The 27,153-nt window shown below is 36.2% G+C and overlaps 3 protein-coding genes across 6 annotated transcripts; all 3 read right to left on the bottom strand.

Annotated features, from left to right (window-relative positions):
• Positions 1 to 1,719: 1,719 nt before the first annotated feature.
• LOC124631541 (CD63 antigen-like) lies at positions 1,720 to 12,319 on the bottom strand. The gene is made up of 5 exons (XM_047165988.1): positions 12,114 to 12,319; positions 5,175 to 5,363; positions 4,491 to 4,661; positions 2,918 to 3,175; positions 1,720 to 2,437 (listed from the first exon to the last, which is right to left on the bottom strand). The coding sequence occupies exons 1-5, from the start codon at positions 12,186 to 12,188 to the stop codon at positions 2,255 to 2,257; spliced, it is 876 nt and encodes a 291-aa protein (XP_047021944.1). The 5' UTR covers positions 12,189 to 12,319; the 3' UTR covers positions 1,720 to 2,254.
• Positions 12,320 to 12,930: 611 nt separating this feature from the next.
• On the bottom strand, positions 12,931 to 20,470 carry LOC124631271 (CD63 antigen-like). Its single transcript, XM_047165577.1, has 5 exons — positions 20,007 to 20,470; positions 19,730 to 19,918; positions 16,531 to 16,707; positions 15,331 to 15,561; positions 12,931 to 14,020 (listed from the first exon to the last, which is right to left on the bottom strand). Exons 1-5 carry the CDS (start codon positions 20,067 to 20,069, stop codon positions 13,952 to 13,954), a joined length of 729 nt encoding a protein of 242 aa, XP_047021533.1. The 5' UTR covers positions 20,070 to 20,470; the 3' UTR covers positions 12,931 to 13,951.
• Positions 20,471 to 20,945: 475 nt separating this feature from the next.
• On the bottom strand, positions 20,946 to 27,009 carry LOC124631269 (leukocyte surface antigen CD53-like). Of its 4 annotated transcripts, none has more exons than XM_047165573.1 (5): positions 26,816 to 27,009; positions 24,516 to 24,704; positions 23,218 to 23,400; positions 22,637 to 22,855; positions 20,946 to 21,090 (listed from the first exon to the last, which is right to left on the bottom strand). In XM_047165573.1, exons 1-5 carry the CDS (start codon positions 26,897 to 26,899, stop codon positions 21,019 to 21,021), a joined length of 747 nt encoding a protein of 248 aa, XP_047021529.1. In that variant the 5' UTR covers positions 26,900 to 27,009; the 3' UTR covers positions 20,946 to 21,018. The 4 variants fall into 4 exon arrangements, with proteins under 4 accessions (XP_047021529.1, XP_047021531.1, XP_047021530.1 ...); XM_047165575.1 differs by having other exon boundaries at positions 23,218 to 23,388; positions 26,816 to 27,002; XM_047165574.1 differs by having other exon boundaries at positions 22,646 to 22,855; positions 26,816 to 26,995.
• Positions 27,010 to 27,153: the final 144 nt, after the last annotated feature.

Here is a 27,153-nt window from a genome sequence, read left to right as displayed (position 1 = left end):
CACGGTTTATATTTGACCTTCATGAAATATTCATTCAATCTCGGCCGCTATGTTTGTAATATTGATTGTCCATCCCAGGTATTTGGCAGACCTGAATTATGTATATATCAGTGCTGGCTTAGATTAGGTAAAGTGATTTAATAACTTAACATGTTCGTCTGAACTGCTTTGCTCCGGGGAGTTCTCCGCTTTCACAAAACGAATCTGCCCGATCCGAGAATCGAATCCGAAACATTTTTTGCAATCACTAAACCTACGGGGCTGTAAGCAAAATACATAACGGCATCTTGGTAATATAGTGAGAACAACTATGAAGATTTCGATGTTTTCAGTAACAGTGGTATGTTATTCATCGTCTGCCTGGCCATTTCCCAACTATGTTGGGGTCAGCTTCCAGTCTAACCGAATGCAGTTGAGGACCAGTGTTTCACACGGAGCGACTGCCTATCTGACCTCCTCAACCCAGTTACCCGGGCAACCCAATACCCCTTGGTAAGTTTGGTTGTCAGACTTACTGTATCAGATCAATAATGCGAAATTATATAGAATCAAGCTATATATTACATGTCGAATGCTTATCTACAAGTACCATGTAAATATAAATACTTATCTACATTTATAAGGATGTTTTCAGGCCGATGACGGCATGCGAATATTTATCGATGTATCGATTAAGCCCTATCGGTTATCGGTCCTATCAAAGATATCTCGGTACATTAATAACGAGTCATGTACTTATACAAAAAAACACAAGTATGTATTTATTTTTGCGTCGTTTTATAGTTTTTATCAAAATTATGTGAAGGACGTTCTTTTGTCAAGGAAGTCTGTTGTGAATCATGGAAAGAAACGCAATCGAAATTACAAACTATTTGAATAAATAACCCTGTTTTTTTTTGCATCTTATAGAACTGTACCTTTCCAGGGGCTTCTACCTGTTTACCTACCTGATTTTGATACTTAATTTGATTTTGCAATATGTCACATACTTACCTTCTCAGGTTCTTCAGGTCTGGTTCAAAGGTGATGTCGCCAAAACAAATTTTTCGTAATTTTTAAGCTTTTCCGCCTACGCTTGAAATGTATTTTTTTCTAAAATATCTACTTACTTTTAGGGGGCATCTTTACTTTCTAATCAATCAGCATCTTTTGTATTAACAAAAACCACAACATTGGCGTGAGCTTGCCAAAAATGTCCTTTTTAAACTTGACATACTTACTTCGCCATTGGCTGGGATCCAACTGCAGCCTGGCTATCTGACACTGCACTTCAGCAACTTATTTAAGTGAGTGGCTGAAGAGTGGTTAAATAAACTACCCTATCAAGTTACTCTTGTTCTTTTAGGGGCCTTTTCAAATATTCTATCGATTTGGGGCCCGATTCTGCTAACTTACGCTTCATTCGTAATTGGATCTCAGTCGGATGTGAATCGTATGTCAAGTAAAATTAGCAGAATCGTGCCCGTGTTGTTTTGCTACTCTTACTAGAGATATAATTTTGACATTAGGCCCATACAAGTACCTACATATTGTCAAATTCTATCCGTTATATAATAAGTTCAATGCCCCTCAAACCACAAAGCTGGAAAATATTCTAAATGCAGCCAGGAGATTCTAATTGTAATTACATTTACGGGTTTCTCCAGACTCCTAAGTCCTATATGAAGCGAAGTGATGCTACACAGGCTGCACTTTGCCAAGAGAATAAAACAAGCTAAATATTGTATAAATATAAATATATCTTAATACCTTTTATAATACTACAGTATTTTATAAAAATAGTGACAATTTAACACATATTATAAGTAAGTTCGTTTAATATATTATCTCTGTTATAATTTATTAAAAGCGAAATAAAAGTGTTAACAATCGAAAAGTAGTAATAATGCAAATTTCACGAATTACAAGATTTGTAAAAGCGGAATGTTTTTGCACTTAAAAAATATATTTCACAGACATACTATAAAAAATACTTAGTTTATTATCTGTACTAAGAATTAAGTATCTATACCTATTCACAATCCAATGATGTGGTTCGCGCCAAATTAAAGCACGATTTTTTCGTGTTTGGAAAATATTTTTGACCTTAAAATTAAAAACTAGGATCCTGGTTCTACAAATATTATAGTTACACTCTACAATTGACTTAGCGTAGTTTATTTAATTAATTAGCAGTGCTATCACATTTAATTGGTTCCATAAACCTTTTTATATTTGTAGTACTAGGATCAAGGCATCGCGTTCATTCAGCCTCTTAGGCGGTAGTTTGTCCATGGAAGGGGACATAGACAACTGGTGCTTTCTTTTCATCGTTAGGGTTCAAGGAGGTGTAAGCATTGATCACGCGTTCTTGGATCTCCCAACGTCTGCGTTCTCGCTCGGACTTGGCTTTGCGGATAGAGCTGGCCAGCGAGAATGAGAACACGATGCCGATAATCTGGAATGCGATAAGATAAAAGATTACATTTGACGATAATAAAATCCTGTGATAAGTTTCTTTGAATGTATGATACAACATTGTAATTATGTTTTCCTATAGTTCTATAGAAAAATTATTACATACGAATTCAAAACGATAATGAGACAAAAACCGCCATATTGTAGCTAATTTAACTATGACTTTGTGTGAAGGACATCATGGTGTGACATCATCGTGGAGTTCACACGTACCTACTTAATAAACCATTTTGTATGTACACCAAGAAACGTTTAATTTTAATACATGAGTACATACTACAAACTACAAATTGAACAAACATAAACTTTGATAACAACGTAATATAGTTTGTTTACTATGTGTTTATTCTGTCATTCTATCTAATCCGAAAATTAGAGACTTTAAAAATAATAAGTATGGGTTGAAAATCGATCCAGCATTTTTTTTGAGGTCATCCATAACAAAAAAAAATACACCAACCTGAATGAAAGCAATGGTCATAGCTCCTGCGCCAAGAAGACCAGCGCTCTGGTAGACCAAATAGAAGACTCTGGGCAGACACCCATTGGCGTACATCTTAGTGCACTCATCGATCTCCACGTCCCCGATGACTTCGTATTTAGACTCGGCGCAGCAGGAGTTGGGGACCGTGACGTTGCTGACGGTGATGCCTTGGACTCCGGCTGGTGGGGGTACCACGGCCCAGTCCATGTAGCTGTCCACGCCGCAGCAGTTCAGCTGAGGAGGAAGAGAGGAGTCAGAGTAAGAAACGAGTTTTGTAAAAGAGTTTTGTGTGTCATCAAATCATTTTCATAAAAGAAATTGGTTGATGTGTAGGTATTTAATTTAAATATCCATGGTTTATGATAATGTAGTCTGAAGTCTTACAGTTGGTTTTCAGGTCATAACTCGTGAATTAATTAAAATTATGTTTAATTCAAATACCTATTTATTTATTATATGAACCTGGTGAAAATTCAGTACGTAGGTACGTAAATTATAATTTTGTTTACCTATGATTTGAGAGTTGAGAGACGGCCTCAGTAAAATGTTATTGTTGGAAAAACCGAGTAATTTACATACTTCCGCGTCATGATTTAAGACAATAACATTTTAAATGAGATGTAATAACAAAAATCTGTAGACTATATCTTAATATGAAAATATGTGCAGGTATCTAATGAAAGCAAACCTTTGTACTGTGGAAACGCATTCAAATAATAAGCGATACTTCCGAGACCACAGATTACTCTTATACCTAGTAGGTAATTATAGTTACGCCGAGACACCTGCTTATCTATAAACATTTTAATTCTATATATACCTACATAGGTATAAATACATATATAAAACAACAGCTGCGACCGCTGTGACAATGTCCTTATGTTATTATCATGAAAATATAGTCGGTTTTCCTTATTCCATATTAATTTTCCAACTTTTCCTCAATGCACTAAAAAAACATAAGCAACACACATAAACCGAATTGATCTGTATTTACTGAATTAATCTTATTTAGGTTTGTATAAATCGTACGTAATAAACACTAACTTTACAATAATTCCAGAAAATCTCATTGGTATCTTAGCCAGGGATTATTTTAGTTTCATTATTTTCATATAAGCATGTGTAGACTTTACAAAATAAGTTATGGAGGTGAGGCACCCCACGCAAATTCACTGATCAGGATAAAAGCCCAGTGAGCACGCAATCGCATAGGATCGTGCTATGTTTCGTCCATTTCTCTACTGACAACAACGCACTTGTAGAATGTGGACTGTCTGAAGCATTTGACTTCTATGTATATGTTAATAATGCACGAATCAACAGTGCGTTTTGATAAAAATTAAGGAAAAGACTGACACTTTGTATCATATCTGAAAATGATATCGCCCCTAAAAATTATAAATTTAATCAATACATGCTACTTGAACACTGAATTAGGTATACATCAAGGTTGCATATTGGGCTCATCCCAGCTTTTTACGAGTTCGTTCCCATAAGTTCATGACTGTCAATTTCTTTCACTTATAAACTGAATAACAATATTTACCCTGCTCTGAATGAAGTCGAAGGCGCCGTGGACCTCATCGTTCTCGTAGTAGTAAGGCAGTGTGACCCTCAGCTTCTCGTCCAGGATGCTGGCTAGCTGGGAGCGGAGGCTGTACGCTGCGATAGCGGCTGCGATCTCCAGGACAAACACCAGACTGAGGATGACTGCGAACTGGGAGAAGGTAAATGGTTTAGGTATTGGTGTTGCTAGAAGAATTGTTAAAAGAATATATTTGCGTTGGGAAGTCCAAGTTAAGAAAGAATTACTGTCAGTCAGTATTAGTAAGATTGGAAAAATATTTTATGCGAAAACATGTATTGGTGATCTTTACATTAGTAAACATGGAAGTTAATATTTTCTCTTAGAATAGAATGGATAGAGGCACGTGTCGATTTACAGTATAGTCAACATAATCCATTAGGACCTTAGAAAAATATGAATGACTATATCTAACGACATTATCAATTGATTATCTTGGATTATATAATGGCTTGGTAGGAACACGGTTCCCAGTACTAAACGACGAGCCAAAAATTTAAATAAGCTTAAATCTATATTGTATCTTTCATAGCAACAGACGCTAGCAAGTCAAACTACTACAAACTGACAAACTTCAAGCGATTTTCAATTTTATCCCTCAAGTATAAGGTTCAATATTGTTTGGGAAAAAAAAAGAATACTTACAATATTGACAAGGCAGGTGCTCTCTTTCAGGGCTCCGATGCAGCCGAAGAGAGATACAAACAGCATGATGACTCCAATCGCGATGACGAACGTCGCCGGGGAGAAGAACTTGTCGTCCAGGAAGAATGACACGTCATGGTAGATCGCGTAGATTGTGGTGCCCACCGAGATTATTAGTGCTGAAGTTAGCTGGAACGAGAACGATATAGTTTGAAATATAAATAAATGACCCAACAATGCTTAATTTTGAATTGTTCATAGCGTCATCTGCCTGTTTACTTAAGTCCACAACTAGATAAATATGTTTTTAGCTTTTTGTCTGCAGCCTAAGTCGTCACTCCTTAATTGAAGTAAGCTATTTTTGTGACATAGGGTAGCTTATTTTGTAATGAAAGAATAGTTGGTGTACACAACCTTTTTGAATCTATAAGGGTGCGTCCACATCTGGCGAATGTGCCGCGAATGCGCAGCACGCGAGCCGATCGCGTGCAGTCACTGCGATAGTTTGGTGTGCCTCTTTAGCGCAACTCATGCAAGGCTCGTATAGAGCGCGCGAGCGGCGCGCGATCTGCGCGCACTCAGTTTTCGCCCTTACAGTTCCGTATACTGGCTCAGTACTATCGAAGATGTCAGACGTCGCGCGCCGCCTGCGCGCTGATCGCGTACGGCGCTTAGGTCGCGCGCGAACTGCGCGCGGGCGGCGCAGAAGCGGCGCACGAACAAAAATGCACGCGCGCAGCTCGCGGGCAGGTCGCAAACGGCTCGCGAGCTGCACATTCGCGGCACATTCGCCAGATGTGGACGCACCCTAAGCTACGCCTGATATGCTTTCTGATTACCTTCCTAGTCATTTTGCTGCTCTTTGGAGTTTTAGAGATTTGGTAAGTGTCAATGTTTCTAGATTCTTAATAAGACTCTAGAAACATTGAAACTGACTCACGGCGTCATTTGAGTATCGACACCAACACCTATATCAACTACTTACATGTATGTTTTCTCAAACAAAGTAATGCTCAAACATGTTAAAAAGACAAAGTAACCCTTCGTGTGTCTGCATATGAAACTCCATAATATTGATTGTGTCATAATGCTGGCTAAGAGTGACCTTGACTTTTGAGTGGACGCTGAAAATCGATACACCTTGTGACCAGGGTTTATGTAAAGGTCATATAAATATACTTTACTTATAATAAACGTTTATACAAATTATGAAAAAAGTATTAACTTTACTACTCTAATCTAGGTACCTTTATACGTTTTCCTAAAGATGTAACAATGGCAAAAAAAGCTAAAAACTAAGCAAATAAAAATTGCAGCATAATATTTTTGTGCAAGCATTGTCCTTTGTTTGTTAATTAGTAATTTCCGTGAGTTGATAAACCAAATTGTCGAACATACAGATAACAACTCATATTAATCAGGACTAATATTTGATACCGATTGATAAGTTTTATAAATGAAAACAAAGAATGACAAATGAGTTGGCTTGATACAAATACAGACATTATTTTGACAGTATTTCCAAAAGGAAGACCTCCATCCGAATGTTCTTACCATCACTCTTAGGGATGGATATGATATGTAAAGAATTAATTCCCAAAAAATTACATAATTTACTGAGCCGATGAATACCTACACAAAAGTTTTTAACACTACGGAAATATTTTCTCACATAAAAGATAGCCCAAGTTTAGTCGGAGATGATACCTTAACATGTGACTATGTACTAACAACAGTTAATATGTCACATGTTTTTGCCTTTTCTTTCAAAGACACGCTAATATACTCAACCATTGAAAAGATGGCAAGTTTATCGTTAACATAGCTTTGCAATAATCGACTTTATTTTTAGAACTATAAAGATCAATGGGTTATGAAGGTTTTCCTACACCTTCAACAAGCCATAAAGGTTCGATAAACCGCCTATTTTCTTCGAGGAAAAATTTATGAAAACTATCAGCTGATTTACTTACACTAATGAACGTTATTCAGCAACTTACGCTTTAATGAAAATACTATAAAACCAATTCTATCATTCAGCATCTTTAATTTCATGACATTATTCATTCTCAGTCTACATTCTACAATAACAGTTTTTTTTGTATTAACATTTTAAGTGGCTAAAATTCATCAGTAACTTGACCCCAAGCATGTCAATTCTTTTTATTACAAGCCCAACAAGACAAATCGACAAGAATGCCTACCATATAATGATCTAGATTCTAGAATGTACAAAAAAATGTCACAATACAAAGTGTGACTAAAATCTAGTCACGTGAAATCAAGAACAATATAAATATAGCTCTTTGTTTCTATCGCACGGCCATTGAAATCTAAGTAAACATACACGTAGCATTTTCCAGCACAATACAGGTGTAGGCTAGTGACGTTTCTACAACTGTATTTTACTCTTTATTGCTACCAAGTTACTACATTCTAAAGCTTAATTGACAGGTCCCTGCTGCCTGCTGCGTGCTGCGGTTGCGGGTTTTTTCGAAAGAGTTACCGTGACCATGACATTTGTAGGGTTCCAGGAACATGGTGGGTTTTAGTCAGTCAGCAAGAGTATGACACTGCACCCACAGCGGGAGGTTTGTTCCCACTAGTTCTACTGCTTAGTTCTACCGTAGAACTAATGGGAACTTTTTTTCCCACTAGTTCTACTATTTGAGGTGTAACAAAATAGTAGAACTAGTGGGAATTATGGTTTTTATTGGTATTCCCACTAGTTCCACTGAACATTTGCAGTAGAACTAATGGGACATTTTGTTCTACTAGACAGAAGAAGTACAGTCGACGGCCTGGGTGGTTATCTGTAGTTGTGATTTTTTTCAGAGCTCAAAATCGATAACAATCAGAATAACTTAGATTTTTTTCATGAATTACAACAAAAATTAAATGTTTTTCATTATAAAAGTACTTGGACAGCAGACATGAAGAGGAGCTAGGTGGTGTTTGAAATCAGACATTGATATTCATCTACAACACTACTAATTAAAAGACATTGTTTATAATAATACACATTGAATAGCAATGTAAGTAAACAATAACGCAAAAATTACTTTGAAGAGACTGACTATTTGAACTGCAGCCCTATGATTTAGGCAAAAAAATAACAAATAAATAAAAATAATCTTTAAAAAAAACACAATAATTCGGACATTTACCGTCGTACCACAAAAAAATTTAAACGTCTGTTGAACACTTGTATAAATGACAAACGACGTTGAAATAAGGTCCCTTTTGTAGCCACACTTTTTTAGACAAGTGTTCAACAGATGTTTAACTTTTTGTATTAATACTGTTAGTTTCAAACACAACACTCACATCAAACTAACAAAATCAAAATCAAAAAATCTAAAATCATTTATTCAAACTTGGCTGCAAGACAGCACTTTTTGAACGCTAGGAATTTACAATAGACAGCCCCCAAAACGCCCGCCCTTCACCACTTCCTATGTGTTTTTGCTGGGAAGAAGAAGTGGCGCTACAAACTCCCCAGCAACACATGTCTGTCTGTAGGTTAGAAGAACCTTTTAACTAAACTGACTTTAGTGTGTTTTTTTTAATCAATGTGTCAAATACCACCATAGAGGTGTTATAAAATTTTATAACACCTCCACCTGTTTAAAAATCAGAAGAACAAAAAGATTAACTAGCTCCTCTTCATTTCTGCTATCCTAGTACTTTTATAAAGAAAAGCATTAGATTTTTGTTGAAAGTAATGAAAAAAATCTAAGTTATTCTGCCTGCTATCGATTTTGAACTCCAAAAAAAATCACAACTATCGGCCGTCGACTGTATTTCTTCTGTCTAGTAGAACAAAATTATGTCCCATTAGTTCTACTGCCAATGTTCAGTGGAACTAGTGGGAATACCAATAAAAACCATAATTCCTTCTATTTTGTTACACCTCAAATAGTAGAACTGGTGGGAAAAAAAGTTCCCATTAGTTCTACGGTAGAACTAAGCAGTAGAACTAGTGGGAACAAACCCAGCGGGAGGGGTCATATGATGATATCTCACAAGACTCTCTTAATACTATTTAATACTACGTCAGTACATATGTTTATTTTCGTTTTACTTGTTTGTAAACAGTGACTATGAAATCTTAACAAATAAAGTTCAGCAGTGGATTTTAAGACCTGGATGGATATTACGTAAATTGCGATGTAATTTAAAGACAAGAAAAACTCGTCAATTACTTTTTTGCTTTGAATTAAGATATCATCATCATCATTATTAACTACGGTCACCATTTCGGCCACAACGACCTACTGATAACTCCAACAAACTTAACTTTAACTAAAAAAAATCTCATTAACTTATTACTGGAAAAATATCCATTGCTAATCAGTTCTACATTTATTTATCTGTCCCTTAGCAATTTTGACTATAGACCATTTACGATTTTCTGTAATGTATGTTACAAAGTTACAATGATATGTTTTGTTATTTTGTTTATCGTCAGAACATCGTATTTCCTCTGTTACAAATTGGCGAATAACTATAAACAGTTCCTAAAGCTAATTATATGTTAAGTAGGTAACCTGTAGTTCGAACGCTGCAGTCATACAACAGATATACGGGATTAACTTAATCCGCTTAATGTACCGGTAAACATATACAAAGTTCCTGTATGCAGATAGATAGGTACTTACTATATTGACGTCATGACACGCTTATCTCGTTATGGAGTTATGATGATCTGAGTTTAAAAACCAAAATATTTTATAGGAAAGGTTGATTTAATCAAAAAAGGTCACTTTTATTAAACAGCTAGGATGAGGTGATTAATATTATAAGGATAAATCTATACTAAAACTTATGTTAAAAAAGCAATTAATGTTTGATTGGTTGCTTGAATCTACAGGAAACTACTAGAACATTTTTAAAAATTCTTACAGTTTTAGATAGTCCAGTTAATCGAGGTTTCTGAAATGAGCGCTTTTCAGCAAGCCAACTAACTCTTTGGCTATATTATTTGTATTTTGTATAGATTTTTTGCACCTTTATTAAAATTTTATAAAACGCTGTCGAAACTTATGTGCCAAAAAAAACAACAATTTCTATTATAGTAATTTTTACGTTTAATATCGAAGTGATGCTGACGTGGCTAGTGTTTACGAAATAGGTACCAATATACTTACAACACCATGGCAACACCTACTAAACTATAGCAACAATCAAAATTATAACCGAGTTCAGAGTTGGTCTGTTCAAATTCGACGTAATAGACTTTACATGGCGATCCACGAATACTTGTGATGTAATATAATGATTGTTTTGTACACTCTACAATAGTTTTTATTGTTCACAATCACATGAATTGGCATTCGGGGGTATTGGACAATAAACAAATTACCAAGGTTTACCTTATAAGTAGGTGCAATTATTTTTTTAAGGTTTACCTTACAAGTAAATACTATATATCCTACCAATATATGCGTTCCTTTTCCTACTATTCTTCTTTCCTTTACTTTTTCATTTGTAAGAATTTATGTTTATTAATATTTAATGCAAAAAATTCAGTTTTTAGTTTTGCATTAAAATTGGCAGTTGTATAGCTTGTACCCGTGGTTTCATCCATCTCCCGAGGAGATATTTAGGTTATTTTCTTCTGATACATTAGTCTGGTAACTACCAAGTTGCATGAATATCCATCCAGTAGTTTATGCACAAAAGCGTAACACACTTAGGTACCCTACCTACTTACATGCATAGAACCTTACGTCCTTAGCAAGTCTTAAGTATTTACTTAATTTGTGACGTTAGGGACGAAATCAATGTATGTTTTATATCTACTGATAACGATAAAAGTTTCCTGAAGATTCTATGACTATATACTCTTTCAGCTTTTCCTAGAAGAATGAAGTGCACCTCGCAAGTCTACTCTATCGTCACTAACACTAAATATTTCTTCGCCTGCGAATTTAAGGGACTACCTGGGACCTTTTTCAAGCTCTAGCTAGATTATTTTTGCGCCAAACATTTCAATCGGTTGTAGCGTGAAGCGCGACAGACAGAGTCCCTTTTGCATTTATAACATTTAATAAGGATTACCAATGAGCAAACTATGGCCAGTTTTGTAAAGTACACATGTCCACAATTTTTCCTACTACTGAAATATAGTTGTTCTAACATTTAATTTACTCATTGAACGCAACTCTTTTCACATAAAAGAGCAGTTTCAAGGCGACTACGTCATAGAGTCATTATAATCAATTATGAACGAAGAATGGTCAACGAGGGTCATACGAACGCCAACACGAACAGCGATCGATATTCGAAATTCAAAACTGATGCCTTAAAAATGTTGCCAGCCTTGGTAATAAGCCGCTTACAGCCGCTTTACATGTATCGCTGGCAATACTTTGTAGTACATACTCATTTTATCGCCGCCATGTCTAAAAAGGTGAGCATCAATGTTAATTAGCCTTCAGGCTTATCATTTGCCGTTAATTATGGCACTTTGAAACGTTATCATACAGTGTCTGAGCAATAGCCTTTTGGTTTCCTTTTATAGTAGGTAGATATTGGTAAATAGAAAAGTTTATTAGTAATTTAGACATTGTTGTTTGAGTCTGTAATTTAATTTTAGACTTTAAATTAAAGTGTCAGCATAGATCAGTAATAATTGACCGTTATTGAGTTTATCCTTTATGGTCAATATTTAACCTTGTAGCTACGTTATTCAATAGCATATTTAAATACAAAAAAACGCATATCATAATCGCTTTTCATATTTACATACAATCTGTCATATACCTATGTACATATTAGTTTATACACTAAACGATAAAACTGTATGTAGATATAGCAACAAAGGCATTTCATTTTATCCACCAACGTTGATTCATAGATAAGAATTGCGCAAATAATATGGCGCAATTACGTACATAGAACTCTATAACAAAACACCATAGTTGGAAAACTCACCACAAATATAGCTGTTATGCACAACAGCATATATTTTATGCACTTCATTCCGACTTCTGAACTGTTCGTCGTCATTTTGGACACAAAACCTCCTTACAATGTTTCCACCTCGGTTATCGAGTTCGAACTGAAATTTTTCACTAACTCTTATCAGTTTGATAAGCGAACGCGCGCGCGGTAAGTTCGTTCGCGACTGATTCGCGCCAGCATTTAGGAGTCACGGAAAACACGGCGTTTTTCTTTTAGCCAATTAGCTCGCTTTAAAACTGCGCTAAAGTTATAGCAAATACACGTCATGCGAGCGATGGCTCTAAATATTACGTGGGTTTGTTCGAAGTTTGAATTGTTATTGATTTGAAATAGGAATGGGGAAAATTATACGGGTCAGTGGTTTCGTTGTGGTTTTAAGTGCGATAACTACAGGATAATTCAAATTAAATCTAAATAAATAACTATCTAATGTATATGTATAGGTGTTGTTATTTTCTATGATTTCAGTGGCGTTAATTAGAGTAGGTATGTTCGTATATTTCATTATTTAATTATAATTATTTCTAACCGCGATACTAGCCTTTAGGTTAGCCGTGTAGGTTCTCTTTTTGAACTAATGCGGGCTCACTGTTCAGAAAAATTCAAATTCAGAATGTATGTTGAAAATGATTTGACGTGATAATTTTCCTTTCGATCCTCAAATTATTAGCTTGGGACTTTATCCTAGCTACCTAGTTTTGCTGAGTGATTATCCAAAATTAACTTCTAAAGGAAATTCCGAAATCAATTTATTAAGGGAAATTGTACACAAAATAAAACCGCTCAATATTATATAACTTTTTATTTTCTTACAACAATTCCACTGGCTGATATATTATGTATAATCAATTAAATTAAAAACACGCATAACAAATAAATAAACAACATTTAATAATTTTCTAAGGAAATGGATAGTTATTTTCTAGTTGGCACAAAAAAATGCTTTGTCAAAGATGGTCAATTTCATATTATTCTCCGAGCCTTTTTTCCAACTATATTGGGATCGGCTTCCAGTCTAACCGGATGTAGCTGAGTACAAAGATGGTCAATTTATGGTACTTAAACATTGTTTACGGAAAACTATTTAATACATATCCATTTTTTCTAAAGGCGTTTGATGTATATCCAATAGGTATGTATTTTTGAGTGATTATTAAATCAATCAAAGTGAAAATAATCAAAAATATTTTTTTCGTCGCTCGGCCAAGAAATGCTGAATATTGTACAGTTAAGCATGTATGTTTTATTAAAATTATTGTATCCGCTTAAATCTGCTATGTACTTATAGTTCGTGAAATGCACTTATTTCTATTTTTTACATAGATTGAAGAGTTGTCATTGATAGTTATGATAACTCAATTGTTATAAAATTTTACTGCTATTTAAATTGACACTCTGAATTGTGTATATAATGAATTAATAACATTTTGCTTTTAATAAATTATTGAAACAACTGCTTATTTAATAAATACATGACTAAACTGGTCTTTTTACAAATTTATGCTTCATAGTTCAAAATGCGTACGTAGTTAAAATATCCTTAAGTGGTTCCATACTTATCATACAGGTATATTGATTTTGGTACAATGGAAATTACTCTGGAAATACCTATCGGGATTTAATCGGATATTAATGACATACAAATCACTTCTGAAACTTAAAAAAAAGAAACATGGACCAAGTTTGATGTATGAGTAATATCATAATTTGTTCTACATGTAACTGAATAAAAACTTTTTTGTTAACAACACATAATGTACTGATGATACTGGTGACTTAGATAGAAGTTTTAATAGGAATTAAAAGTATTAAGGGTAGGCACCGCGCTCTTCTCTGGATATTTTCGCCATCCATAATGCTCCGGCCACTGCCAGGCCCTGAAATCAGGAGAAAAATCATATAGGTAAAACTATTTTACTCATTAAATATTTCTTTTTAATAATATTGTCGAAAAGTTGACTAGTACCTAAGTAAAGTAAGTACTTCCCAGAAGTTAAAAACAAAATATTGACGCGAACTGTAAATAATGTTAAAATCTAAGCACTGTTCGGCAAATAATTTTCCGCTACGAATTAACATGTATTAGTGACTTCACGCTGTTACAAAGAAAAAGAACTGTAACACAAACAACCCAATGGTTTACAGAAAGAATCCTGAAGAACAATGTAACATACATATGTCATATCGGGTGTGTCGTTCACAATCACATTAAATAAAATGCGTTAATATACTGGTTAATATATGTCCATTAACACAAACAAAAAAGGAAAATACGTAAAAATAAAAAAAAAATAATTTTTCAAACAAAGTAAATAGAATAAAAATGTGTGAAAATTAGAACACCATATAAAAGTCAGTCATCACAAACAACTGAAATTCTCCCTTGAAAACTGACAGCTGTCAACTGATCAAAACATTCGATACTCCTAACTTTATCTCTGTTTTATACATGATGTTGAAAATTATAAAAACGAAAAATGACTCCTGTGGTTAAACCACTGAATGGATTAGGTTATTTTTTTTTACAATTCGCCATAGAATATCATAAAGTATATGCGATAGGATTTAATGTGATTGTGAACGACACAGCCTGTATACGTAAGTCTTACAAATCTCTATTGGAATGCGTTTTACTTTAAATTCTATACCTTTATGGCAAAGCATTTCAAATTAGTCATGTAGACCGTACACTTACTTAATTCTAATTGTATCCCCGATTAATAAACCAATCAGCTAATTAGATTAATGAGTTTATTATAATATTTTAGGAGTGACGTATGTACTGAACTCTTAATGTTTAAACGCAAAGCAGTTATTAAATTAATCTCTGTAGTGACCGCGTTGTTCAAATACCTATTTTGAGAACCCAATCATAATTTACTAAACGCCTTTTGCAGACTCTTTTTTGATAGGCAATCATCAAATGATCCACCCGCTGTGGGTAAGGAGCGTGAGGGAGTGTCGGACTCTTACCTACTGACTAAAATCCATCATATTCCTTCGTAGCCCCTTTTGCGGACTCCAGTAGCACATTTTTATAAGCAGTTTCTCACCCATGTATTACTAAATTCATTGATACAGTCAATTTCAGGTCAGTTAACAGTTTTATAGGAAAATCGTACTTATTACTATTGAGTTAAGGTGCATGACAGTTAAAACTGATGTGCGGTCTGCCGGACCTACTAACCTGCATTAAAACTAAAAAGATCCCAGCCACTCCGATCCCCGCAGCATGACTTTGCACCCAGTTTCCGAACGACTCCGCGCATCCAACAGTATAGGCCTTGTCTATGGTGCAATTAAACGTGGCGACTGTGCCATACACGTGACTGCAGCAGCTGACTGGTAGGCCCTTCGACTCTTGAGTGTTTAGCGGGATCAGCCAGTTGCTGGCGTTCACTACGCCACAGCATTCGAACTGGAATTTAATAATTTATTTTGTTAGACTTAAGTATAGTGATTGTCTCTGTAAGAGGTTTAGTGGAAAGGGAACTAATGTCATATCTTCCTAAAACTGTTATATAATTGCAAAAAAGGTAGCACCAACGGTAATCACGATTTAAAAAAGTATATAAATCTCAATCAATGTCTCTAGCATTTAAAGATAGACAGGAATAAGTAAAAGTGCGTTTTAAATTAGAGTTTTGAACTTTTCTAGAAAAAAACATTTTTGGACAGACAATTAAATTTTTGGTTCGTACCTAGTGAGAGCTTCATGTAGGCTCATACGATATTTCCTAAAAGTAACACGGTAAAAAAGTAAAAGTAAGTAATATAAAATGATGGCCACCAAAAGAGTTCGCGTGTACATCAAAAGCCATATCATGTGTTGCGTGCTCTGGACATCGCAAATTGAGGCTCACTTAAGTAGAAAATGTTTCATTTTAAAAGGCTTGCCTCACTCCAACGACCTTCATTTATCATCAGAAAGGTTAAATATTTTTAGAACACTACGCAAACTTGAAAATGAGTTTCAGAACAACAAAACCGTTTTGTTATGCTTTTTAACCAGACGAGTTCTTTGCAAATATTCCAATGTCTTGACAATGATTGAAGTTTGGATTTTAAAATTCAATAGCTCGAAAATTTCTTGGTAAACATCGTCTATTAACTCAGCTATTGAACTTTTCGAATCTAAGGCCCTATATTGTTCTCTGCTTTCAACAATGTAGTGCATGCTTTTCGTAGACATAAGGTAGACAGAAATATTACGACGGTATAGTTATCGGCACGGATATTGAGCCCTGACCTTCACCTGCGCAGAAGCGATTTATTGGTTTAATTGACTTATGTGTACAGTGCGCAAAGCGATCCCCACTCTTCCGCCGAGAGCTCAATATCCGCGCCGGTAACTGTAACTCAAATAAGACGAAGCTTAGATACTCACATCTTCCTGCACCTGGTCCCATAACTTGGTGACCTCAATGCTCTTGTTAGGTCCATATAGATCCATGGTCAGTGTCAGCTGTTGGTGTACCAACGCCACGGTGTTACCCTTCAGCGCATACCCAGCGATGCAAGCTGACAGTTGGAAAATGAACATCAGAATCATGGCACCCGCGAACTGGAAATGTGATAAGGAAAGGTTAATTTAGATATCTTATTTTCTGTGGCAATCATTTAATCATCTGTACTAATATGAAAAAATTATTAAGCGGAAAGACTGTTTGTTGCCTGCATAGAGTAGAACAGGCCCCGAAATGCGAGGCGAGTGGAACCGCGGTTTCTACCACGCTACGCCAAAGATGGTATATTTGTCTTTTTCTTTCTGAAATATCCCATCGTTTTTCTGGTGAGTAGGGTACCCAACGACTAAAGAAACGTTTGTTGTAGGTACCTATGCCTGCATTTTTCTACACCCATCCTGACTACTCATCGTTACCAATTTCCCATTCTGTCGCACCCGGCAGATGGTCTTATCTAAGTGAGTCATTAAATGGAAATCGATAACTTTGTTTGATAAAGTACACAATAGATATCGAATAACAAAAGGCCAAAAAAGAACATTGTGTGTATTTTAGGAAACGTATTTTAGCTGCATGAATTCGGACAAAATAAAGGTAGTTTCAATTTTGGTACAGACGGGAGAAATATAAATCATTCGTTATATCAATACAATTAATGCTAGTTTCACGCGTAATTAATGTTTATTTAATTGACTGATAAAAATACACTCTGTTTAAAAGCCTATTATTGATAACAATCAGAGATGATTACAATTTTGAGTGTAGATATCGGTGCAAAATTAACTAGAGTTAAAAATTTTATTGTAAAAAGCAATAGTATGAGTTAAAAGTAGGTCAGTAGGTAAATAGCCCAAGACGGACAGCGTAAATGGGATGCGCACCGAAAGCGATAGTGGGGCAACTTGGACACCCTTTATAAGATTGGTTGGATTATTCCAAGGTATATAGCTTGACATTAATTTGCTGAAAGGCAGCACCGAGTACTTAGCTAATAAATAACTTAAAACCCAGTCACGCATGAAGATAAAAAACAGTCAAACGCAAGTTTATTATGCGTGTGGTTGAGTCATGACGACTTCCTTTAATACAACCTTATTCGGCAAGTCACCATTAAATAACTACTTATGCAATCATCTGTCCAGCCTTTTCCCAACTATGTTGGGGTTGGCTTCCAGTTTTACCAGTTATTTGTGTGTGGTCAGTGTTTTACATAGAGCATCTGCCTTTCTAACTCCTCAAAACGGTTACTTCTCTTGGATGGTGCTTAGCTACGAAAGATTTACAAATGGCCAGCCTTATTTTGCATAGGTACCTTTGGTATAACAAGCTAAGAAAATCGCCTATGACATGGTGTACAACGAGCATTACAAGACTGCAGACAATATCTGATGTTTAATATCTTCAAGTGCCAATTTCCTTGATAACATTAATTATACATTTTCTTTGTGATCCTGAAGTGGACGTAAAACATCGCAATTCATGCTCTATCATGTTTATTATAATTACTAGATAATTATAAAAGATAGAAGCTCTGGATCTAATTACGAACATCAAGAGCAATTTGAGGAAAATGAATATATTCACTGAACAAATCATCAACTTATACCATTTACTAAATTACTCCTTACGAATCATGATCATTTACCTATGCAATTAAATAATGGCCACATCCCAAAGAAAAACCTCCTTTTATCTCGAACTCTTTTGAAAAATTACACTCGATATCCGATTGACAGCGCGGGAAAAGGTTTGTTTCCCGCTCAAACAATCAGTAGCCATGGCAACCAGTTGGAGCTTACGAATTTTCAGGTAGGTAGCTAACCAAAAAGTGTGGTGAAATGTAAAAATCTAACGACCTGGAAGTTATTGCTTACCTGACACCCTTAATTTTGTCAGTGAGAGTTGGGTTTATTTACTAACATGCAAAAGGAAATTGGGTTACCCATTCCCATTTGTAGTAAGTGTAGTATCTTATCAGCATACAGATAAAGGATAGCACGGAAAAGGTAGACAAAAATACATACGAAGATGCTACATTTTTTAAAGTCGACTAGAAGTGACTGGTTGAATTTATTTTTGAATGTCATTCTTACTTAGGTTTATGAGCCAAAACATACAACCTAGGCCTTGCACGATTCTTATCAGTAGTAGTATTATAGAGGTGCTTAAGTCTCTTCCTCGATCAACTTTGAAATGATTGGAATAGATAAGTAATTAATTGTGAAACATTTATGAAATAGGATTTCACAATGTAAAAAAATCGATAGAAACATGTAAAGTCTTTATTTTAAATCCCCGTTTAAATAACTTCATAAAGTACTCTGAACCAATTACATGCTTGTGCTTCACTTCTCACTGAATTTCCGAGACATGGAGAATTGGGCCCTATTTTCAATTTCGATAGCATAAAAAACTAAGTAACTCCTCATTTATGGGAATGCTTGAGCCCAGTCTTATGAGGAGAAACAGTGTGTAAAAATATCTCAGTTTCCTCTATCAAGTTTATTTTATTATAGCTAGCTATCTCTAAACATGTGCGTTGCAATTGATTACTGTTGACATTTCTTTCGGACGTTCCTTCGCTCGTATGTAGGGCAGGCGCCCGGTACTTCGAACGAAAAGTATAAACGGTCTAATTCCGTACATCCCAGGCCTGGCAGGCGTCAACAACAGACATTTTATGTCAAAAACATTATGTTCTACGGCATAATGATGTAATTACCCCATGAATGTAGTCGCAATCACGATAATTGTGTTTACTTTAAACCAGTGACGCAGCTTTGAATATTAGCATTACAGTGATAATGTACTTCAGGAATAGAACAAAAGGTTGCTGTTGACATTGGTATCAAGACGAAATTTATGGCCTGATTACCTACTAAATCACGGTGTAAATAGAAGATATTAATTTTCTTTCTTTTAGATAAAACTTCCTACCGGGTTCCCATTCTTATAGGTTCATGAAAATCACAGCTCTATTCGCATGAACCAACAATTACTGGCGTCAATTAACAAGAATGAATCACGACTTCAATTCAGTTTGCACAAATCAGAATACAGCCGAGATAACAGGCATTCATGGTCATATAATGACGTTTACATAACAAACGTTCCACTTACCGTCATGTTCATAATGTAATTCTCCATGAAGGCTCCATAGAACCCGAAGAACGATATCAGGAATATGATGACTCCTGTCGCGATGCAAAACGCGGGCAGAGAGAAAAATCTATCGGACAGGAACGGATGGTATCCATTGTATGCCGACTGTACCGACCCGCCGACCGACAGAATAATAATGCCAGTGATCTGCAAATATCACAAGCGACACCAATAACTTCCAACCATCCATCGTAGTACTACAAATTGCACATAACACACACACAACACAACTTACCAAGAACAAAAAGTTGACAGTCACTAAAATATATTTAACGGTAGTAAACAGTTTGGACCACATTTTGTTGTAATTTATTCAAATTGATACGTGGACGCTCGCGTGACAGCTTCCACTGTCGTAGTTTTAACTGGCTACAGATATTTTTATCACTATAGGTAGGTACATTAATCTTGATAAGGAAAACAAGCGGATTTATCTCATCGAAGGAGAACGTCGTTGCTCACCGTTGCACGATACGCTTCAAACTAAACTTTACACACTTTTCATACGGCTTATGAATTTTGAAATTGGAATTGTGGTCTATGATATTTTTTTCATTGATAGAAACTCTTTGAATGGGTTTTATATGTTATTTTTTTTTATTAATATTTGATCGTAGCACCCAATAGACTCGTGTGCATTTTACTAGCGATATGACAAATTGTGTTAATTTTAACCCGGCACTGAGTGCTCGATACTGCTACGTTGTTAGTACTTGCAGGTAGTGATAAGAAAAACACATACTCGCAGTAACAATTTAATTTCCATTATAATCTACTTATATAATTTATTCATATAGTGTAGACGACAGGAATTGACGTCAGGTCTTCAGCTGTCTTTCTTGAAGACGTGCATTATTTGTTTATTTGACACGACGGAAAAAAGGAAATAAGGAAAATCGGGTAGTTTTCCAAGAAATATTCACTTGACTGAAATTTTTGTGTAACACTTTAACATGTTTATGTACTTTTTATTATCATTTGATAGATAAACTCCTCCTTTGCACGTTGTTGCAAAATTTTAACTTTTTTTATTTGTACAATTCTAATAATTAGGTACTTAATAACAATTTATTTAATTCACCTGCTAATCATTAGTTTACTTGATTTACATAGACAAAATAAGGTTGTATAAGTACAAACTGGGCTTCGATGCAAAATGAAGGCTAACACATCCTTATACTAGTTAAATATTTATTATTTAGGTATAATTTAAATAAATTTAACAAAACTTATATTAATTACAATACTTATGACTCCAACTCAACCACTTCGAACTTTGATCTATAAGCTAGGTAGCCTCCCATGATTGACAGTAGCACCTGGAACAAACAAGCATTATTGAGAATCTTTATTTTTATCCGATTTTCCAAAAAGAAGGAGGTTCTAAACTCAGATGTTTGTACTTTTTACAATATTTTTCTTCGTCAAAAACATGACACGGCGCAAATACGACAAAAAAGTTAAATTAATTTAATAAAATTAAAAATGGTCCTACAACTAAGTATAGTCATCGGCACGGATAATGAGCTGTCGGCGGAAGAGTGGGGATCCCTTTGCGCACTGTACACTTAAGGCAACAAACCAATAAATCACTTCTGCGCAGGTGAAGGTCAGGGCTCAATATCCTTGCCGATGATTATATTTCTAGACTAGGGCCAGACTGGTGTAGTAAGTACCCACGCAATTAGGAACTTCAAGATAACGTAGGTACCTCCCCTGCTTTTAGGAAGAGATCAATAAATGATAAACAATGAAATTAAGAAGTCGGTTAAAAATAGTATCTTTTGCCTTCGACTGTCATGTCAAGATGATATCAATATATCGTCAATAATCTGTTGAGACCAAAGCAAAAGATTATGCTAACTATCAATTGTTATATTTACCTATGAAATGCAAGCTCAAGGATCAATGATAAACTTTTCTCCTTATGGATACCTACTTAAGTAATACCTAGGAAAGTTAAGTTTAACTTAGAAGCATAATATCATACTTTAACACCATCACTGAGCTTAATCAGAAGCCTAGGATGCTATGCTTCCATAGATAAATGAATTTATTCTAATAACTAACCAAATAATACATTTTCCTATGGGGCTCGTTAACTCGTCAATAATTATAGTGGTTGTGGCCACATAGCCAGCTTAACAGAATCACTTTTGCTGGTCTCAATTTAAAGCCATAAAGACGCATCAGGAACTATATTTTTAGCTATTGCAAAGTTGACTAGAATTCCCACAACCGGTCATGGCCAAGCAATTTTAGATGATCTTAATTAATTTAATTGACACGGCGAGAGACGCGACAGTCAAACGTAAGTATTATAACGTTGCTTGAAGTAGGTATATCAACTACTACAGGAATGATTTGTCAGTGTGTGCGTCATCCATATACGTGCGATCCTATATTCATGTTTATTCAACACTCATTTCTGAGGCTTAGGGAAAATGTGTTTACTAACCCAAATCATAGATATGTACATATTTATCATAGTCTAATGGAACGTAATTTATCTGCTATCGTGTAGACATGTCCGGTTTTAGGTATTTTTTGGAAGAATATAACTTTATTACCATCCTCCAGACCAGACCTTATGCTTAGGTATTTCTTTATCGGTCTCACAAATATAACCTACTAGCGACCCGCCCCGGCTTCACACGGGACAACAGTATCTCCCCACTTATTATTAAACAAATGAAACTTCCTCTTAAAACACTCTATCTAAAAAAGAAAACCGCATGAAAATCGGAAATGAAAACCTACAAAGGGACATAGGGACAGGGATATAGGGACAAAAAAAGCGACTTTCTTTTATACTATGTAGTGATTAGTAAGTACAAGAAGAAAGAATCATAAATAAGTACTAACATTACTGACCTGCAAGCAAGACGTGACTAACGCAGTAATGGCGATTACAGAAGCGTTGTAGGCCAGCCACTCGCCTAGTGCGCTGGCGCATCCGACAGTATACGCGTTGTTAGTGTTGCACTCGAACGGCGAGATCGTGCCGTAGTCGATGTGGCAGCAAGTGATGGGGATCTGGCTGGACACCCAGTCGAAACGGCCAGCAACACCGCAACACTCGAACTGGAAGATGCAAATATTTTTATTTACTTGCTTTGGTGCTAGAACCTCTTAACTGCACAGAACTTTTCGATAAGACTCTTTGGACATATTTAGCTTTATGATCGTATTAGTATAGTCCTTATTTTCGTGGGTATCTAGTTACCTAAGACGGACCGACATCACGATTAAGAGATAAAAGAGACTACTAAAATCGAACAGCTTAGAAGACAAATTGCTCACACTTTTTAATCAGGCGACTAATCGTCTGATAAACAGTTACTACTACTGATTTCTGCAGAATTTCTCAGATCATCTCTAATTAATAAGATTGAAGTGGAATCACTAGGTAGGATACACATATTGTAAAAGCCACAAGCACTTACTCCCATCTGTAAATCATCCCACATCTTCGTAATATCCAGTCTATTATTATATAGTTGTAGGCTCTGCAGCATCGGAGTCCTGATCTCCGTGGCAGCGTCGTTGCTCAGCTTGAAGGCAGTTATCATCATCGATATCTCGAAGATCAGCGTCACCAGAAGCAGCACCACATACTGTAATATCGACTAGATTCATAATTTTATGGAGCTTTGGCTGTAATTCCTAGTACTCCCGTCCTTTTTGGGTGGTCGTTGGTTCGAAAAACCTTTGTTTTATGAAGAACTTTATTTCTTCTATAGTCTTTTTAAGTTCAGCATAATGACATCATGAAGTACGAAAAAGCTGCTAGTTTTTAGTATGCTTTAGTATACTTATTGGATGCTTTCACTGATTTTTAACGTAACATAGAAATGAGGCATCGTTCAGACCAAACGTATTGTCGGTCGCTGACTGTGAGCGCCCGTTACGCAGTTTATTGCTTTTCCATATATATTGAAATTGTCGTTCACACCGAACCGACTATACGCTGTTACGTCGTCTGTTGTAGCTGACTCTCAGTGGCCGATTATTTTATTACGCGACTATGCACGGCGGACGCGGATTGGCTACGCGGACGCAGTTGCCGAATAGCGCCGCTCCGCCGCGTACGCACCGCCGCGCCTCGGTACAGCACGTCGGTAATTAGTGTCCCTTTTATATAAACTTAAACGTATTAAAGATAGTAACTCATCGAATGTTTTACTGTCATACGAAAATATTTCTTGAACTTATTTGGATAAAGTCTATATTCGAAATATAAAGTATGAAATTGACCAAGAAAACATCTCTTCAAATTTAAGGGATGTACCCACAATCTCTTCTTTTTATTATTTTCGTCTTCCTCTAGAGCTTCGCAAATGGCAACTATCTGAATGCGCATCATTTAATTGAAATATCAGTAAAACGTCTGATTTGAAAAAAATAAATTACGCTAGTTTTATCGTTTATAAAATACTACGAGCAACTTCAAATACTGAGCCCTTTTATGTGTAGAATAGTCAGCCGCTCAGCGTACGCATCTAGTGTGAACCTATAAGAGCCTATTCTTTTGTTCACACATGTAGCGCATCGTACGCTATAGCCTATTGTCGGCTTGGTGAGTACGCGTACTGCAGATTGAGTCGAAGTTCACACTGGGGCAGACAGTGAGTATACTCACAGTCAGCGGCGGACAATACGTTTGGTGTGAACAATCCCTCAAGATGACACCATGGGTCCAAAAAATAGTCTTTCTTTATAAACTTTTCGCAGTAACACTTACCCCGGCAACAAAATAGAACTGTTGTGAGATCGCGCTATAGAAACCCAGGCCGGACCCCAGCAGTATGATGACGGCAGTCGCCACCACGAACCCAGCCACGTTGGAGAAGCGCTTCGTGATGAGCTCATTATACTCCGAGAATATGACCAGCACTGCTATACCCACGAAGAGGAGCAGGAACCCGGTTAGCTGTGGACGTTACAACTTAATTAGAATATGGATTGTGCATATTGATTGGATATGTGCCTAGTGAAATAGTTCTTCGACAGAGTTTGGCTCATTGATTGAGTCACTCCAAGATTAGGTATGAGATTCCACCAAAATTTATCACGGAGGTGCTCACAAACGTTGCAATTTTGGGGGGGTTAACACTCCTTGTACCTATAAACAACACGTTATCGCAACGTAACACAATTAATGTGAACTTGGTTTGTGAGTTAGGAACTACGTCCACAAGAGTTTCACTGCGTTGAAACTTGAAACCAACTTTTGTTCCCACGATATCTTTCTTAATGCACCTTATAATCTAAGCATGATTGAACTTTGTACCAACTTCAGCTATAATTACGTGATCAGCATCTATAAGACTGCAGCTTCAGTTAGATATCCCACTAGTAGTAAACATGTTTACCAGACTAGTGTCTAGTAATCTGAAGAAACAAACCTAGTAGGGTACCCACATCTTTTTTTTTTAACGTCGTCAAATATCATCAAATATACCTACTTGCTTCTCATATCACTTGTCAGAGGCAGAATCGTTGATGTCAACATCGACGGCATCGATTGCCAGAAACAAAAATAGAATAGCATAGAATAGACCCCTCCCGCTGTGGGTTAGCAGCGGTGAGGTAGTGTCAAACTCTTACTGACTAAAAACCGTCGTGTTCCGTCGTAGGCCTTTTATGTACCAGGGCCCCAGTAACACTTTCGAACAATCCCGCAGGATACATCTTAGTAGTACCCACCTGTATAGCACAGATTAGTGCTGTGGTAGTATCTATCTAGAATCTCGAACTTTTTGTATGAGATCTCACCTACCTATTAAAAAGAGGAACTAATAACCGCATAGACAAGCACTGCCACAATCATCTGACCTAGATGCTCTGTAGCCAATGATGATGATGATGATGATGAAAAAGAGGGTAGCGTTATTCTTGTCACCAGCGATTTACAGTTTCGCAAACATGTGGTAAGTATTTGTAAGAAGGCGTACAGGAATCTGGGATTTATGCTGCGTCAGACAAATGACTTTACGAACATTGGTGCATTAAGGGCTTTGTACGAGGCTCTTGTGAAGAGTCATCTGGAATACAATGCGGCCGTCTGGAGTCCGAGCGAAATAAGGTACAAGACAATGCTCGAGCGGATACAAAATAAATATATACGATTTATGTATCTGAAAATTTATGGAATATATCCGGGATACCCGTTATTGTACCCCACCTTATTCTGCCTCGGTATGGTGGGGTACTATAAATTGGAAGTTAGGCGTGAAGTGGCATTAGCCATTTATCTTCTGAAAGTGCTGAGAGGTGTCATTTATAACTCGGGTCTTCTATCAGAGATCGGTTTTTGTGTACCGGACGAGTATGTGGGGCGGCTGCGCAGGCCGCGGCTGCTGGTGGTGCCGCGCGCGCGCACCAACTTGCTGCAGCGCGCGCCGCTCACTCGCGCGCTGCGCACTCTCAACACGGTGGCTGAGCACATCGACATATTTAACTGTACACTGAGCGAGTTCACAAGGGCCACTTACTGTGTAGTTTGTAAGGACCAGTAGTTGTTTTGTACTGTGTTATATATTTAAGTTATAGTTAAGGAAATATTAATTGTAAGTAGGTACTATGTCGAATTAGATTAAGTCTGTAAAGGCATAGTAACTTTGAGATGTGAATAAATAAATAACTGAATAAATAAATTGTATCTGGGCCTGTCCAAGTATGGTGTTTAAGTTCCTACCTCTAAGCAGGTACCTGCGGTCTGTCCAAACAAAAACGCTTTTTTTGAAAAAAAGGAAGACAAAGGGTGTAGAAAACGTGTTCGTTCACCCCTCGTCCATCCATGCGCATTTGCATAAGGAGCTTTATCAAGCCGGTCAACTTTGCATAAAATACTCTGGCAGACAATTGCTACAGAAATTAAAAAAAATACGATTACCACAATACGCAAAATTTAACGCTCAAGATGATCACGAGACTATCAAAATCAGTCCTTCAATACACAAGATGGATTTGATAAACAACTCGTTATATTCGCGGGTGAATTTGACACTGAAAAACTTCGAGGTCATTTCCAAAACTCACCATAAAAACCCCATTGACAGCCGCCAAAGAATACTTTACTGATTTCAACACCTTAGGAACTTTAAATTTTACATGAAAAGCCATTGTTTTTTACTAAAGACTACAGAACAAAAAACCAATTTACATGTAGATATTCACTGAATTTGATAAGTTAACTGAAAAACGAGATGATGCATTATTATCGATCATACTGGCTATATCTTCGTTATCTCGACATATCCATCTAATCTTCGAAACTAGAAACTCTTGGTCTTAACTTGCGTGATTCAATGGTAATTCAATCATAATACACAATGCATTCAGTAAATAACGCTAACTTTTGAACTTAATCGTTAAGT

Source organism: Helicoverpa zea, chromosome 6 (assembly GCF_022581195.2).
Source record: "Helicoverpa zea isolate HzStark_Cry1AcR chromosome 6, ilHelZeax1.1, whole genome shotgun sequence".
Classification (NCBI taxonomy): domain Eukaryota; kingdom Metazoa; phylum Arthropoda; class Insecta; order Lepidoptera; family Noctuidae; genus Helicoverpa; species Helicoverpa zea.
Note: the sequence above shows the minus strand (reverse complement) of the source record. Positions and strands in the feature narration are given on the sequence as shown.

Coding starts and splice junctions, on each gene's coding strand:
- LOC124631269 (XM_047165573.1), bottom strand. CDS start 26,899: ATGGCTTTTCATGTAAAATTTAAAGTTCCTAAGGTGTTGAAATCAGTA. Junction 24,705..26,815: donor CTGTCAATGGGGTTTTTATG/GTGAGTTTTGGA, acceptor TAACGTCCACAG/CTAACCGGGTTCCTGCTCCT. Junction 23,401..24,515: donor AGTTCTATTTTGTTGCCGGG/GTAAGTGTTACT, acceptor TTATGAATCTAG/TCGATATTACAGTATGTGGT.
- LOC124631271 (XM_047165577.1), bottom strand. CDS start 20,069: ATGTGGTCCAAACTGTTTACTACCGTTAAATATATTTTAGTGACTGTC. Junction 19,919..20,006: donor CTGTCAACTTTTTGTTCTTG/GTAAGTTGTGTT, acceptor TGATATTTGCAG/ATCACTGGCATTATTATTCT. Junction 15,562..16,530: donor GGGACCAGGTGCAGGAAGAT/GTGAGTATCTAA, acceptor ATTAAATTCCAG/TTCGAATGCTGTGGCGTAGT.
- LOC124631541 (XM_047165988.1), bottom strand. CDS start 12,188: ATGACGACGAACAGTTCAGAAGTCGGAATGAAGTGCATAAAATATATG. Junction 5,364..12,113: donor GCATAACAGCTATATTTGTG/GTGAGTTTTCCA, acceptor TTCTCGTTCCAG/CTAACTTCAGCACTAATAAT. Junction 3,176..4,490: donor TCGACTTCATTCAGAGCAGG/GTAAATATTGTT, acceptor CTTCCTCCTCAG/CTGAACTGCTGCGGCGTGGA.